This window comes from Bactrocera oleae, chromosome 4 (assembly GCF_042242935.1).
Source record: "Bactrocera oleae isolate idBacOlea1 chromosome 4, idBacOlea1, whole genome shotgun sequence".
NCBI lineage: Eukaryota > Metazoa > Arthropoda > Insecta > Diptera > Tephritidae > Bactrocera > Bactrocera oleae.
In genome coordinates this window covers 10,172,765-10,189,920 of record NC_091538.1, presented here as the reverse complement: position 1 = coordinate 10,189,920, position 17,156 = coordinate 10,172,765, and the positions used below count along the sequence as shown (strand labels likewise).

The 17,156-nt window shown below is 33.8% G+C and overlaps 1 protein-coding gene across 4 annotated transcripts in view; it reads right to left on the bottom strand.

The window, feature by feature from the left end:
• The window catches only part of RhoGEF2 (Rho guanine nucleotide exchange factor 2), a 230,186-nt gene that overhangs the window by 77,424 nt on the left and 135,606 nt on the right, over positions 1 to 17,156 (bottom strand). For all 4 annotated transcript variants that reach the window (XM_036374967.2, XM_070108070.1, XM_036374975.2 and 1 more), the window contains 2 exons: positions 8,568 to 8,895; positions 8,287 to 8,424 (listed from right to left, as the gene is read on the bottom strand). In XM_036374967.2, coding sequence (XP_036230860.2) covers positions 8,287 to 8,424; positions 8,568 to 8,895 — 466 coding nt within the window. The remainder of the gene's footprint in view (positions 1 to 8,286; positions 8,425 to 8,567; positions 8,896 to 17,156) is intronic.

Genomic DNA, 17,156 nt, shown 5'->3' with positions numbered 1-17,156 from the left:
TTCGTTTAACCGTATGCATTACAAAGACTTGAACGTTTATTTCATATTTGGAAGACAACAATTACAATATTATCTTCGATGCGCCACATCTCTCGCAATGATTAAGCTCTCTTGGCGAAAAAATTTCATATGAAAGCAGCAAAACATTTATTTTGTTGGATTCAAGGCAAGAAAATATGTGACTCACTAACGTGGCCTAACATTTTTCAATGCTATCTTTATTTGATTACGCCACTATATTGAATTTATGCCATTTGTCTATTCGATTCAGCACTCAGCAAGGTTTGACAAATCATCACTAAAATTAAATCAACGCTTTTATAAACGTATTTACTTATAATAACGGAATGCTTGCTATCTTCCTCTCATCAATTGTGTGACACGTTTCGATAACAAGGTTCGATAGGTATTATTTATTTGTAACAAAGTTTAGGTATAGATGTGTATCTCTTTGCAAAACATATGTTTAGATTGTAATTGCCAAGGCATGCAATATAATTGATGATAAAGGTAATTGAAAATGGAATCTTTTTGATAAGTGAATACCAGGAAAATTGCAAATGGCTTTATTGATGAAACAATTGACAAAGCCAAAGTGATGGGGATGACAGTAGATCAATAAAGATATACAAATAACAATAGAAGACTTACATTTTGCATGGAAAACTTTCATTGCGAACAAAAAAAAAAAAAAAACTAAATACAAATATGTAAAATAAATCAGAAAAAGAATAAAAATTGCACTAAATTAATAAAAAAAAAAGAATTGCAACAAGATAAACGGAAGAAAATCGAGGAATAAAGCAAATAAATATAAAATATTTCCCAAAATTTGAATTTTTTTTTTTGAAAAATTTTGAAAAATTAAAAAAAAAATTTGAAAAATTGTGCACATTTTTTTTTAAAATAACGAATTTTTTTAAAAAACATATCAAAAATTTTTTTTTGAAAATTATGAGTTTTGAAATATTATGAAAATTTGTTTGAAAAACAGTTTTAAAATTTAGAAAACTTTTTCGAAAAATATAAATTTTTTTTCAATGACAAAATACACACAAACATATGCCTACAACCAAAAAATCGAAAAAATAGCAATTAGTTTATAATTCGCGAACAGACGCTGATGGGTGAACATGAATATGGATGACTATGTAGCGCCAGCGCCAACAAAGAATGTGCTAAAAATTGGACTTTTCTATTTTTCATTGGTATTAGACAGCGATTACGCTTTTCTTTTGCTTTTTGATTTTTCATATTTTCAACAAATAAAATTTAGGGCAAGCAAATACAGACAGGCACACGTGTATGTACATATGTATAGATGCATAGGAACATAAAATAAAGAAATATGCGTGCATTTGTGTGTGGGTTGCTAAGCGCATGTATGCAGCACACACATACACCGAAACAACAGTGAAACACCAACAAGCAAAGATTTTATGTGCGTTGCAGCAGATTTATGGCAGCAACGAATTGTTCAGGCATTCAAAACAATATTAAAAAAAAAAGAAATTAATAATAAAGAAAATAAAAAAAATTATAAAAAAATATATAAAAAATTAAAAAAAAAAAATTAATATTAAAAAGCAAGAAAAAAATTAAGGTAAATTAAAGATAAAATTTAACAAAAAAAAATTAAAATTTGAAAAAGTTAAAACAAACATTATATTAACTTAAAAAATATTAAGAAAATAAAACAATAATAATAAATAAAGAAAAAAATAAACTTTAACAAAATACTAATAAAAAATTAGAAAAATTTCAGTAATTAAAAAATATTATAAATATGTAAGAAATAAAAAAAAATTATTATAAAAGTATAATAAAACAAAATTTCAAGTTAACAAAACAAAAAAAAATTATTAAAAAATATTGATAAAAAAAAATTAAAAAGAAAATATAAAAATAAAAAAGAAAATAAAAAAAATTAAAGTAAAATAAAAATATTTAAGAAAAAAATATTAATAAAGGTAAGATTAAAAAAATTTAAAATTAACAGAACATAGAAAAAACAATATTAAAAAATATTAATAAAATAATAAATAAGAAAATAAAATTATTAAATAATATTTAAAAAACTTAAAAATAATATACATATATAAAAAAATTAAAAACAAAATAAAAAATTGAATATAGAAATTACAAAGAAAATATAATAATAAAAATAAATAAATAAAACTTAAAAAATTTGTAATAAAAAAGAAAATAAAACCAAAGCTAATATATACCAACCACAACAAGCAACACAAGCAAAACACAAAACATGCACTCGGTTATGGACCTTTAACCCACTTCTGAGTCAATTAAAGATTTATGCGTTCGTATAGTGCGAAATTATGGAAATCCATGGATTTTCGCAGGCTCCCAACCAGCAATTGTGCAATATATTTTTTGCAAGATTAAAAAACATATACACACATATGTATATTTATTGAGGCATATTGCCACCAGTTATTTTTTTTTCAACGTGCTTAAAGACTTGTGGTTACATTTCGCTCACCAAATGCGCTGGAAAGTCCATTAATTGTGTATTAAAGAAAATTTATTAAGCAAAATTAAATTTTAATTATTTTTCACACACGTATATGTATAATATTTAAATGCCGCACACACATACGCGCACGCGTCTAATAACTCAAATTTATATTGCTTGCCGCTTTGAAATTAACTGCATTTTCCACATATCAACCCGGCTATAGTATATAAGCACATACCACCGGCGACATTTTGGAGGAGAAGTGATTTTAAATCTTGCGCGGACACATCATTTAATAGGAATTTGCAAAAAGACAACCGGCTAATCGTCGTAGCTAAAAGCAACAACAATATTTATATTTGTTATACGAAAACTTTTGAAAATGCTTAATTTTTCAGCAGCAATTTGCTACAAAAAATTAACGAAAAGTTTTCATAGCAGCACAAAATATGCAATACACTCTATTTTTATAGTAAAATATGCATATTTGTGTTTGTTGTTGTTATTTTTTTGTTTCGCGAAAAATCAAATTACACGCAATTAGACGCGAACGCACGCCAAGAAGCACATTTACAGTTAGATAGTAAAGCAAAACAGCAGCGTTTGTGCGAACGCCAGATTTGTAACTGAAGAATTTTTGGAGGACGGCTGGCTGATTTTTCGGCCAAAAAAGCGGCTACAACAAAACACACACAGTGTAAAAGAAAAATCCCTGTATACAATAAACCACTATTTTGTAGGAAGCTGGAAAAGCGTGAAAGTACGCAAAAAGCTTCAATATATGAGAAAAAGCGTGGAAAAGCTTTAACACACGCGTGTGGGCGGCTAGTGGAACGTAAGTTATGAGGGCGAGCATCAAGCTTAACAGTATTTGTTTGTGGAAAGCTTTGCTGAAACTGTAGATAAACCGTTGCATTGGCAATGAATTATTTTTTAATTATATAATTTTTAAATTATAAGATCATATAATAAATAAAAAAAAAATAAAAAAAAAAAACTAAACAAAACCTTCCAAAACTAGTATACGCCTCGTAGCTGCATTTCTTATAGAATAAAGGGTATAAAAAGATACGAACTGAATAATATATTCAGAGACTGTAGCGTTGACTTGGACAAAAATCTATGCCAAATTTTGTCAAGCTATCTTGTCAAATAAAAAAACTTTCCATACAAGGATTTGCATTTCATCGGTCAGTTTATATGGCAGCTATATGATATAGTAGTTCGATCTGAATAATATATTTGGAGATCGTAGTCTTGCTTTGGACAATAATCTATGCCAAAGTTTCGTGAAGATATCTAGTCAAATAAAAAAGTTTTTCATACAAGAACTTTTTGATTGGTCAGTTTGTATGACAACTACATGCTATAGTGGTCCGATATCAGCGGTACCCACAAATGAGCAGCTTCTTGTGGAGAAAAGTACGTGTACCAAATTTCAGATCGATATCTCCACAAATGAGCGACTAGTTCGCGTATAGACAGCCAGACAGACGAAAAAGGCTTAATTGACTCAGTTCGTCGCGCTGAATGCAGGAGAAGTGTGGTTATAACCGGTAGCGTAGAAAGTGCAAAAATTTCCACAACAGTCTATTCTACATTACCACAGATACAGATTGTACCCGATTAAGCGGTGTTTTTTTGACAATCTAAACCCTGTTTAGGTCGGTAACAGAGTTTTTTTACGTTAATAAGTGTTGTAGAAATGCATTCTAAATTACCATAAAAGTGTGTTTGGAGCTTGCGTCGTTGGAGCTTTCACAAATGAAGCTTTGATCTAAAAGAGTTTTTCCTATCTAGCCAATATAGTTATTTAAAATATATTTTAGAATAAAAGCTTTTTACAAAAGTACCAGCAAAACTTTACATTTGGTCAATTTTAGATCATTTTAGCTGAAAGTCCACACAAACAATGCTTCAAGCTTATTCAAGCGTCTAAAGTCAGGAATGAGTGAATAATTTAAATATCTCTAGGGGGAAAATGCTGGTTTGCGTGAAGCATAGGTTACTGGTTATGAAAAGTGGGTCACATATGACAATGTCAAGCAGAAACGGTAGTGGTTGAATCACGGTGAGCCGGCACAAATGGTGACCAAGCCAGTTTTGTCCGTCAGAAAACTTTTGCTATCGGTTTGTTGCAATTGACAAGCAATCAACTACTATAAGCTGCTCCCTTACGGCCAAACTCTTAATTCGAAGCGGTATTATCAACAATTGGAGCGTCTTAAGAAAGCAATCGCCTAGAAGCAGCCAGATTTGGCTACTGGAAGAGAAACTGAGTTCCATCAGCGCAACGCCAGGCCACACACATTGATAGTGAATTGCCAGAAGCTCCGGAAGCTTGGTGGGAAGGTTCTTATACATCCACCTTGTAGTTCGCACCTGACCCCAAGTGATTACAACCTGTTGTTGTCTATGGCGAATGATTTAACAGGTGGAAAACTCGCCGCCAGGGCTGCTTGTCAAAATCGAATGTTCCAGTTTTTTGCCAATAGGGACGAGGGTTTCTCTGAGCGTGTCATTCTAAAAGTACCTTCAAAATAATAAAAAGTTGTCGAACAAAACGGACATATCTGGCTTAAATCCGATTTTTCTAGATAGGCTTAACAATTTAAGGCAAAAATAATGTATCTCTCTTTACTATATTCTATAGTTCATTCAAGTAAACTGATTTCTTATTTGGGTTTTAGAAAAATTCTGTTTGGTTCGGCCAGAGCTGAACAGATTAAAAATCTTTAAAATTTCTATAGTTATTTTTTTTTTGAGGTTATGTGTAATTTTTGTGGTTATATATTTGTTTCTCTATTTAGCAAACACCGAATAACACAACGTAATATTACTTGCTTACGCATTTCCTACTTTTTCTCTGCCACATGCCACAAGTAATATAGGGAAATTTTAATGCGCCTCAATGCCTAACTTTTGTATGAAGAACCGCACTGTGTTTACCGGAAACTTATTTGCTTACATTACCATACATTACGATTACACAGTTACACATACACCTCTGCGCATAAATTGTGCATTTTTATGTGTTTCTGCACACTCTGACACTCTGGGAGTGACAAATTTTCTGGGCGACTACTCAGCATCAGAAATAAAGAAATATCAATTTTACCGTTACTGTGTGTGTGTGGGTGCAGCGACGTTTATTAGGTTTTGTGGTTAAACGGCAGCAAACAGTAATAATAACAAAGCGGCAAAAATGCAAAACAATCGGTGCGTTCCAACGGCGGTGCAAAGTGTGCAACTGCTTTGGTTTGTTTACCGAACAGCAAACTACGCTGCTGGGGCTTGTCTTCCATCATAAAGCGACAGCTCGATCATAGCAGACGTCAGCGTCGTCGTTGCCTTGGCATTGTGCCGCCAACGTTGCGGTTGTTGCAGCGTGCGAAGACTCGAAGAGTTTGCAAGACTTAAGGCAGCGAAACGAGGCACAAACACTTGTGGTTTTATGGCGGAAGCAAAAGTCTGTTTATGATGTGGCACACATGCTTTTGTAGATGCGATTTGAGGTGCAAAATCTGGCAACGAAATTATGTCTTTCGCAAAAATGGCGATAATGCCATGAATGGTTTTTGCCTAGAAGTGTGTATGTATAAATGCGTGTGTGTGTGTGTGTGTATGTTGATCTGGAACAGTAGCGAAGAATGTGCGCTTTGCAAACAAAAGCAACAAATTACTGTTAGTTTGGTATTTGGGGCAAATTGCGAAATTTGAAAGCTTGAAAAATATAAAAATTACGAAAAAAATCTGACGAAAATTACAATAATTCTTTTGTGACGCAGGTTTTTACTGTTTTTACTGCTTTCAATTACTCTTAGCATGCTCTTTAAGTATTTTTGGGTTGAAAATTTCACTCTTCTTTCATCGCAGTAGAGCGCATCTCCATACAATTTCGATAAGCTTTATTTACATATCCATCTCATGCATTATTAATGTTAATGAAGTCATTGCTAGTGCAACTTTCACATTTACTGTGGTCTTCTGATAATGTCTCTGACAGTGACAAATGTTCAAAACTATTTTAGTATTAGAATTGCTTCAGAAATTTGAAATTTTCGTTTTAAATTACATTACTCTTTCTCTTTTGACTTATACATTTGCCTCTCTTTCTCTCTCATTCATTGTCTTTCTCTCTCATCTCTCTCGCTCTCTCTGTCTATCTCTTTTCTCTCTCTCTCTCTCGCTTTCTCTGTCTATCTCTTTTCTCTCTCTCTCTCTCTTAAGCCCTTACTTTGCCTTGAAATTATCCCTTTAAGTTTATTTATTTCTTCTCTCTGATTATATATCTTTCTCTCTCTTCATTTCTCCCTCATTCTCGTTTTGTCTTCATCTCTTCCTCTATCTCCTCTAAAATTTCTAATTTAAATTTTTTTTTTTTTTGTATTATTCCACTTCCTTTCTCTCTCCCTCTCTCATTCTTTTTCTCTCTCTCTCTCTCATCTTTAATTTATATTAAATTTTTCGCCTTAAAATATTTTATTTGCTAGCTTACTCTTTTCTCATTCTCTCTACCTCATTCTCTTTTTTTCTTCCTCTCTCTCTGCTTTACCTTACTTTGATATTTCGCTTAAATTTTTTTTTACTTTTTCTCATACGCTATAACTTTCTCTTAGTCTTTATCTTTCTTCCTAGCTCTCGTTATCTCTCTTTTTTACTTAGTATTCTACTAAATGAATATAAAAGTATTTAAATAATACATTGTTTTATTTATCACCATTGATCATAAACATTAAGAATATTGTAGCATTTCTCGACATAAAAATTGTGTTAGAAGCTCTAACAGTTTTTATCGATCTATTCAGAATAATCTAAACTGATTTTTAGATTACATGCTGAAGAAACATACATCATAGATTTCGTTTCTATCAAGGAGAAAACGTATCTTCACTAAAATTCGGTCTCTTTCAGGTGATCACTGGACACTGTCAGAATCTGTCATAGACGGAGGTGTAGCTTAAATTTAACTAAACTCCCTCAATATTTTACCTAATTTAACAGTTAGCGCATTCAACACAGTATACCATATATGTACATAAACATATATTCGAGATATAACCTTACGTGGTACTAATCAAATTAAAACTAATTAATCTTTAATTTAACACTCTCTTGTCCATATCGGTAGACATTTTCAAGTAGTAACTTTCAACAGGCTGTTGTAAAAAGCTGAACTTTCAGCTTTAGATGTAGCCGATCTACCTTCAACACGGCTAACGTGACGTCAGAGACTATAGTGAATCAATAACGGCATTTTAATCTATTGATTTAAAGTCTCAGTAAATCATATATAGGCATCAAACGAAATTTTTGGAGAGTTCAAAACTATAATATGTAGAAAACTTTCACTCACTGAGGAAACCTTGGAAAATTTAAGAGTTTTGACGAGAGCTTATAGTTGTTACTTCATTTTCTACATTGATTTAAGTTCTCTGAGTGCTGAAAATTAAGGAATTATTAATTTCAAAGTTAGACTATAGACTACATAGATCCACATAGAGTAAGTCAATTTGATTTTTTATTGACCTGAAAGCTCAGTAAATAGCATAAAACGTCTGACTTCTTGGAGGGTTCAAAACTATAAATCTACATTTGTGTAGAAAATTGTTCACACTGAGGAGATTTTGGAAAACTCACAAGTTTTGATGAGAGCTTATAATTTTTACTTCGTTTTCTAAATTGATTTTCTAGATTGACTTAAATACGCTGTAGTATATATATTTCAAAAACAAAAATTTTCTGATCATCGATATTTTTTTTGAGTATGTAAATCTATTTAAATATTATACATATGTGCAAGTACTTACTTTGGCCTTGACGTCAGACTAGGATCTGATGTTTTGCGTCGACTATTGCGGTTGCGTTTTTGCGATAAACGCTCCTTGTACGATTCGGAGCGATTTACTGAGACGGGAGCGCTTTTATTTTGATGATGTTGATGTAAACTACGCACATACGATTTCCATAGATGTAAATTTTTGCAAGCCGAGTGCCGCAATGTGTGTGTGTGTGTATAGAATAGAACATAAAACAAAATTATTATTACCCTAGCAATAAAAGCGTATCAACTGTATGCAAAAGCACTCACCGTTCTCGTCGTGCATCTTTCCCTTCTGCTGCGTCCTGCGCACTTGTATCGGCAGCAGCTGTACCTCCCAAGTCGCCGGTGGCATCACCCGGCTGTGGCACATTCGATTCGCGTGCGCCACGTCCCGTTGCGCCTTTGCCGACAACACCAGCGCCAGTTTCGCCCGGTCCGCCAGCTGGGTATACACCGCTCGACGGCAAACGTAGCTGTACGTCGTCTGTGTTGTCGGCGGACGTGGCGGCTGTGCCGTTGGAGCGCACCGCTTGGTTGCCCGCATCCGGTCTGCGATCGGAGGGTTGACGTACTATGGATGATGTGTGCAAGCGTTCTGTAAATGTAAGGGGAAGCAAGTACAAATTAGTGATGACATAAACTGATATTGTTTGCTATCATATTGGAAAAAGGATTGTAACAGTAAAATGAAAAATCAAAAAAAAAAAATTTACGCAATATTAGAAGAATTTTTAAAATATAAAATATATGCTTAAGACTGCAATGTTACCTACTCTTACGTCGAAGAGAACACATTTCTATTTAGAGAAAAAGGGTTAAGTCTTAAGCTCTACCGCAAGTTCTCGAGCGTTAAGTATATTTTTATATGAATCACATAATCGAGTCCCGTTAGAATCTGCTATATAAATAAATTTGAAATATATTTCTAACGGGCATTGGTACTTACTGGGTTCTTTTTTCGAAACCTAACACAAGTATTTAAGGATGTAAAGAACTCGTCGAGTAAAAGTCTTCTGGAATTGAGTCTGACCGCATGCATCTTTTATGCAAAACGAGGTGAAGTTCCTGGGATATCTTCGCGTATTTATTTAAACTACTCTAACCAAGCGAAAATTTATGTTAAGCGCTCCTAAAGCGCTCAGAGTCTTTCTTTATGAATTAAGTTGTTCCAGACGAGTTCATTCCTCAAAGTTATGTTCATGAAAAGAACCTTAGTAAACTTTATATGCTAGAGCGTTACACTGGATAAAGTAATGAGACCGATAAGCTACCATATCTGAGTGAAGACTGATTTGAAACAAGTCTGGGACCTTAGATGACAACAATAATCAATAAAAATACCACTCTATTTTTGCCGGCTTTCTTTGACGCAGTTCTTTTTTAAATTTTGCTCACCAACACTTAATTGCTTGTAGTATTCGGCACGTTTTCCAGCGCCAGCGCCTGCAGCTACTCCAACACCTCCGATGCCTGTCGTCAACGACACCTGCCCTTTGCGTTGCTTCTTGGCCATTTTATTGGCCGCCGCCGCCGCAGCAGCTGCGACTGCTCTACGATTACGATAATTATTCGTCTTTTCGTTAATCTTGGCCGCAACTCTCGATGTGAGAGATGGGGAAGATGTTTTACGCTTGACAATTGTACTGGTTGCTGTTGTTTGCGTCCCCGTCTCGTCAGTCGTTACAAAAATGGTGGGCGACAAGGTGTTCGATGTGGTTGATGAAATCGAACCGGATGTATTGGAATTGGGTGACGTTTCCACGCCACTTAAACTGCCACCGCGACTACTGGCACCGCCAACACCACCACCGCGGTTACCGCGCGCACGCTCTTCACGCTCCAACTCATCACAAGAGTAGAAGGCTTCATCTTCGAAGTTACCGCTACTTTTGCTACTCTTCGAACTGTTCGAACTGTTGCGCTTCACTTTGGCGTCCAACGCTTTCTGTGTATCCTCCTCTGCAATGTATTTGTAGATTTCACGATTGGCGCTCTCATCCAGTTCGACTGATTTCTTCTTCTGTTTCTTCAGTTTCTTCTTTTTATCCTTATCACTGAGCTGCATGCATTCGTCATGACTATGGCACTCATTATTATTGTTATTGTTGTTGTTATTTAAGTGTTCGCAAAAGGAGTTCTTGAGATTTTGTTTCTTCACCAGCACCACATTGCGTTCCGCCTTGGTGTCGTGCTCTTTCGGCGCATCGGCAACCACACTTTCGGGCGCATACTTCAGCGCAATCGGCATGGGTTTGCATGTGGCCGCCACAGTGATAACAGTCGTGGCGGTTTCTGAGATTGACTTGCGACGCGTAAGCGTAAATTCTTCACTATTTAAAAATTTCTTATTACTCATCACGAATTTGACGAGCGCATGCAAATTAAGATTATTATGGCCACGTGAATGTTTTTTGGTCGCCTCCTTCTCGGCGCGTTTATCCTTATTCTTTAGCGGGCTGCTAATCGCTTCCTCAGCGCTCGACTTCGCCGCTGCTGCAGCTGCTACCAATTTGCGCGCGCTTCGCGAACGCTTCAAGCTTTCACGTTTCTCCAGATCGCTCATCTTCGTTTTGGACGAACTCTTCTCAATGCGATTATGCTTGTACTTTGGATCGGTAAGTAGTATCTTCTTCTCTTTAGCATTGTCACGTTTGGGCGCTAAATTGTCGGCATCAACATCACTACTTTCGTCATCCGTGTCGGTGGAGTCGGTGTCCAAGTCATCGTCGTAGTCCTCATCATCGCTATATTTGGCAGCTGCCGTTGGTGTCGCAACACTACGCTGTTTAAGTGCGCTTTTGGGTGTAAACTCATTCAAGGTGGCAAGTGCGTTAACAGCTGGTGGCACTTCAGCGCTCTCCAATGAGCCTTGACGCCGCGCCGTGCCGGAAGTGAAGTGCTTATAGAACTTGCGTTTAGGTGGATCGGTTTTAATCGACTTGAGTGTCGCTTTCTTATGCTCCGGTTTGGGATCGCTAAGTACATGCAGTGTTCTAATTTCGCCCTCTGATCCATTCAATAAAATGTCTACATCATTGCGGTGCAGTGACTGTGTTGAGCCAGCGCCGTTAGATTTCAGCGCTTTGCTCGTTGCATTGCCCGTTGACGGCGTTAAGCGTTCTTGCGCCGCCGACTCTGCAAGGCGCTCCTTCTCCGCATCCTCGTCCGCTTCCTCCAATGATGTGGATTTGTCTGCTTGCAATATGAAATGCGGTGATTTGGAACGCTTGCGTGTCGGCATGTGTCCGGTGGATTTGCGTCGAAAGCTGGCACGTCGAAACTTCTCAAAGCGTGAAGGCTCACTGCCGCCCGTTGAACTGGGCACCGTCAGCGTGTGATTGCTGCTTTGTGTTGGTGATGCATCGTCGGTGGAATCTGCACCACTGCCTGCACTTGTGCCACTACCACCGCCACCACTGCTCCCGCCACCCGAGAGGCGGAACCACATTTTATCGCGCAGCTTTTCCAGCGTGAGTTCTTCTTTTTCAACGTAACTGCAGCAACTAACCACTGTTCTTTTTTAGTTTATATTTTTTTTTTTATAGTTCTTACTTTTTTGACTGCACGTATATATATATGTATATAGGTATATCTATATATGTAAATATCTGGATATGTAAGTGACGAAGTTTAACGCTTCGGTAAATGTTTTGACTTTGTGTGACGCTTCACTATTGCTTTTGTTGTTGCGCGCATGCCATTGGCGGTTGTGTTTCACTGTAAGTAATTTTATCAACTTTAAGCTCATTTATTTCAAGTCGTTGTTGTTGTGTTGAGTTTTGTGAATTTTGCGATATTCGTAAAGTTTCTGTGAAATCTGTTCGTTTTGTTTTTTGGTTTTCGTTTTAATTTTAAGTTCGTTGCAATTGCGCGCTCCCGAATGCATTTCCTAAACACAAGCATTTTATGATTTGAAGAAAAATTCGTGCACTGCTATAAGAAAATTTTCGCGTCCAATCAAGTGGAGCGTTCGCGCCGCGTCGCGTCGCGTCAGTTCGTTTTGTCGGCGCGTTCTTGTGTGTGCGTTGTTCTTGGCAATTGCGGCTACACTGAATTACACATTTGGCAGGCTAATTGGAATGTGCTTTTCTAGGCGAAAATGACACTAAATTGCAAATGTCATTTTTGAAAAAAAAAAAATATATATGTATTGTATATATACATACACAAAACAAAAACCAAAAACAAAAACAAAAAACCAAAAAAAAAAAAAAAACAGCAAAACAAAAACATTAAAAACATAAAAATACCGCGAGAAGTGAGTGAGACAAGGAAAGCTTGGCAGGAAAATTGGCAATACCAAAACAGCATGTGTCATAACTGTAAGCAACCAAACACTCCTGAGTGTTCCATGAGTCAGTAAGAGACGAATCTCTGCAGGCAAAGAGAGTGAAAATAGCAAAGAGAGCAACATATATCTCGCGCTCTGCAGCTATGCATAACCGATAATTATTATAATATTAATGTGAAAGGTCAAGGTGAAATGAAATAAAGAGCTATGGCCTTGAGCTTTGCGACTTCAATATTATCCAGCGAAATCTTTATAAACTAATATATTGCAACTAATAAAACGGTGGTAAATGTAGTTTCAAAAATTTTGACGGTTTCCAATTATTACCAGTTGAGAAATATCTGAGTCTCTTTGGTTTAAAAATTTTACACTAACTAGAAAATATAATCTAAGTACAGTTAAATAAGTAATTTTAAACATTTACCATGTAATGGTATAATTTTTTGATTGAGCAAACAGCTCATTTCAATTCATTTTATCATCTCATTTTCTTGAACACTATACGAAACACGAACTTGGTGTTATTTAAATAATTTCTAGCCTCTACGAATCTAAAAAATTCGTTTATTTATTAAAGAACCTTAGATTGCAAGATTTATGTAAATAAGATAACAACAGAAAGTATAAAGGGGCCTTGAGAGCACTTTTAAAGAAAATAATTAGTCTATGTTGACTTTCTCAGAAAACCGTGGAAACGCTATTCCATAATTAGTCTGACATATCATAAAGTAAGCAAGGTCATCAGAGAAATTTATGGTGATGTATCAAAGTTGAAGAGAATATTGGTTCTGCTATTCCATAATTAGTCTGACATATCATAAAGTAAGCAAGGTCATCAGAGAAATGTATGGTGATGTATCAAAGTTGAAGAGAATATTGGTTCTGGGGTCTATACATAGCTAAACAAATAATTCATTAAAGCACATATGGTGCTATACAAGTATACTCTCACTAGATTCATGTAGACATTTTTTCCAATGACGTTTGGTCAACAGCTGCAACGATTTGATTTTGCGATAATTGAAAAATTATAATTTGCAATATTTATTGCACAAAAATATTGCAGTTCATATATAATAATATTTATTTCCAATAGATCACAAATGATCTAGCGAACACCGCTGCGCGTACTTTGCACTTCGTTGCACTCGAATGCTTTTTGTTTTCTCACAAGCAAAGAGAGCTTTAGTGCTGGCAATATTTTCAGAACAAACACTGATCGGACGATTTACAATTTTTTCGTTATGGAAATAAATAATTACACCAATATAATTGCCAAAAATCACACACACACAGTTGCAACGTGCGCGCTGCGTAAATATTTAATTAATAAACTTTTTGTGAACAAACATACGTTATTCGTTTCGTAGTTTCGTTGAGACTGAGGCATTAATATGAAATTTCTTTTACACGAATTACTAATAACAACTTTTGATGAAAAAAGAATTAAAAAAGCAAAACTTTCGTTGTTCAATTACTGCGCGACTCGTCGTGGCGATAAGGTGGACACAACAATAACAGTAATAGAAAGAAAAATAATAAAAATGCGAGTGCGTTATCTCTGCACGAAGTGTCACAAGCACACACGAGCGGCAAGAGTTGAAAATAAAACTAATTGATTTCAAATAAAATTAACAAAAGCGAAAGAAAATTGTGCAGTAGAAAAACAAATGTAGTGCAGAATCCAACAAACAGACAGCTGACTTTGAACGTTACATGGAGCTTATGACAGCTGCGCGGGATGACAGTTGGCAGCTGAGCTTTGTTTTGGTTGCGCGGAATGCGAAAATCTATGCAAAAACAGAAACTAACGAAATTATGAGGGAGTAAAAAGCGTGCAAAGTTGATGAAGGCAATAAATAGACAAACAGAAGAAGAGTTAGCATGCAAAATACTCTATATGGTATATATGTATGTATTAGGGTGGTTAAAAAAAAACAACTATAAATTAGTTTTACTTATACTTTTAAAAAATTTGCGTAGGCAACAAAAAAAATTATCGCCAAGCATGTGCTCTTAATATTGTATCTAACGCTTTTCAGTTTCCAATTTTTCCTTATTGTTGGAAAGAAAAATTCATATCTACTATTTGAAAAAAATCTTATTGTTGAGTTCTCTACAAAAATCCTCTCTAACAACTTTTACATAAATGTCACCATTCAAAAGTTATTAAAGGAATTAAAGAAATTTTTCCAAGGTTTTTATAACTCGCTAACAAAAAATTATTATTCAACGGCGAGGTTTACGAAATAATTGTACGATAACATTTTTGTAGAGAATTTAATTTCCTACAAATATAAGAGAACAGATATTTTTTCAAATAGCAAAATAAATTTTAAAAAATAAAAATATAAAAAGTGAAAACGATAAAAATAAATAAAAGTATCAAATTAAATATAAAAATTATATAAAAAAAAAAAATAAATGAATTAAAAAGTAAAAAAAAATAAAAAAGTAAAAAACAAAGCAAATATGAATTTTTCTTTCAAAATATGGAGAAAATATTGAAAACTAAAAAGGAGGACTGAATATTAAGAGTTCTTCTTTGTAGAGAATTTTTTTGAGCTGTCTACCAACCAAATTTTTAGAGTATAAAGTAAATTTTTTCTAACCCACCCTACTATATACATATGTGGATATGCACATGTTTGCATATTTATACGAGTATTTAAGTACGAAAGTATGCCCATGAGTTAATGGCGCGCTATTCAACGCTTGGCAGCTCGAAGCGATCAGTCATGTGCAGCAATAAATTTTGTGTGTGAGCTTGCCGCTGAAGTGGAGGTGTAATTTTCGAGCAGCAACAAAAAAACACAGTAAATAAAAACGAATAAGTGCCGAAGTGCTTACCACTTACACACATACAGATATGTAAACACGAGTATTTGTAGTTTTTGCAAATGATGTCATCGATTTCGTTTTGATAAATATTTATGACAAAGGCAGTTTTTCTAGCAAAAACCAGAACGTAAAATTTTAGCGGAAACACAAAAGCAAGCGAATTACAACAACTCATATGGTACATACATACAAAATGTACAATAGAACAATTATCGAAGGTGTCGCATAGTTCAGCAGACGATTAACGGCTGTGCTGACACTCGAAGGTGAAGTGGGGAAAAAAGCAAAAAAATAAAATCTATGAGAAGAACGAATTTTTTAAAATAAAAGGTATGCGTGCAAAATATAAATAGTGTTATAGGTAGTGGGATAAGTTTGTAGGCTTGAGTAAATATCATCAATACAAGTTTAACATATTGCTTGTGGAAAATGCAGCTCAAAGAAATTGTCAGAATATAATAAATTAAATATAAAGATTTTGAAATGTGTCAATATATCAAGATTTCATAGAAAAATGAACCTCATTTCGAATACATCGCAAAGGCTCTTATTGTTAAATTAACACCATTAACGATTGATAAGAATGAGTGGAGTTCAAAAGTAGCAATAAATTCTTTATTTACTTCCCATATTATATATGCACTTACAAAGGCGATAATGCAGAAATACGACTAGAGTTATTAACTCCTTAGGCCCTTATCACTGATTGGAAAAATTGCTGAGAAAATTACAAAGAAAATACTCAAAAAAAAATATTATTCTTAAAGAACATATTATTTACAAAAAACAAAAAAATTTAAATATTAAAACAAATATATATTAAAAAAAAAATATATATATATAAAAATAAAGATATTAAAAACAAATTATATAAAAAAATAAAAATATTTAAAAAAAATATATAAAAAAATAAACAAGTAAATAATAAAACCAATAAAAAAAATTTAATATAAAAAAAAACACTTATATAATAATATAATATTATAAAATTAAAAAAAAAATTATATATAAAAAAAATATTTAAAAAAAATTAAAAATTTAATATAAAAAAATGATGCAAAGAACTACAAAAACAAAATATAAAAAAATATAAATCCAAAAATTTAAAAAAAAAAAATTAAAAATAGATAAAAAGTAATAATATAATTACATATGTATAACAAATAAAAAACAAACAAATAAAAAAAAAAATTTAATATAAAAAATGCTTTTATAATATCAAATAAAATTATTTAAAAAAATATATGAAAAATATTAAAATTTAAAAAAGATGCCAATGATGAACTACAAAAACAAAATATATAAAAAAATATAAATCAAAAATTAAAAAAAAAAATAATAAATAAAAAATAGATAAAAAAAGTATTAACAAAATAGAAGCCAAAATAAATAGTAGCGCTATCTAGCTTTTGCTACAGCTGATGTCATAAGCATTGAAATAGACATATTAAAACAATTCAATCAAGCGTTATAAAGGCTCCAACAACCCGCACACCACCTTGCCGCTGTAAAAATTGTTACAAACGAACAAACACAGTTATTAATAATAAATAATTGAACGATAACAGTAAATAGAGTGAAAAACAGTAGAAAAAAACGAAGAAAAAACCAGAAATTGTAGCCATGAACTTCCGCGTGAATTCACGAACACGCTTGTACATATTACGATAAATTGAAGCACCACATGGACTGGCGGTGGGGTGAAGTCGTCCACATTGAAATGC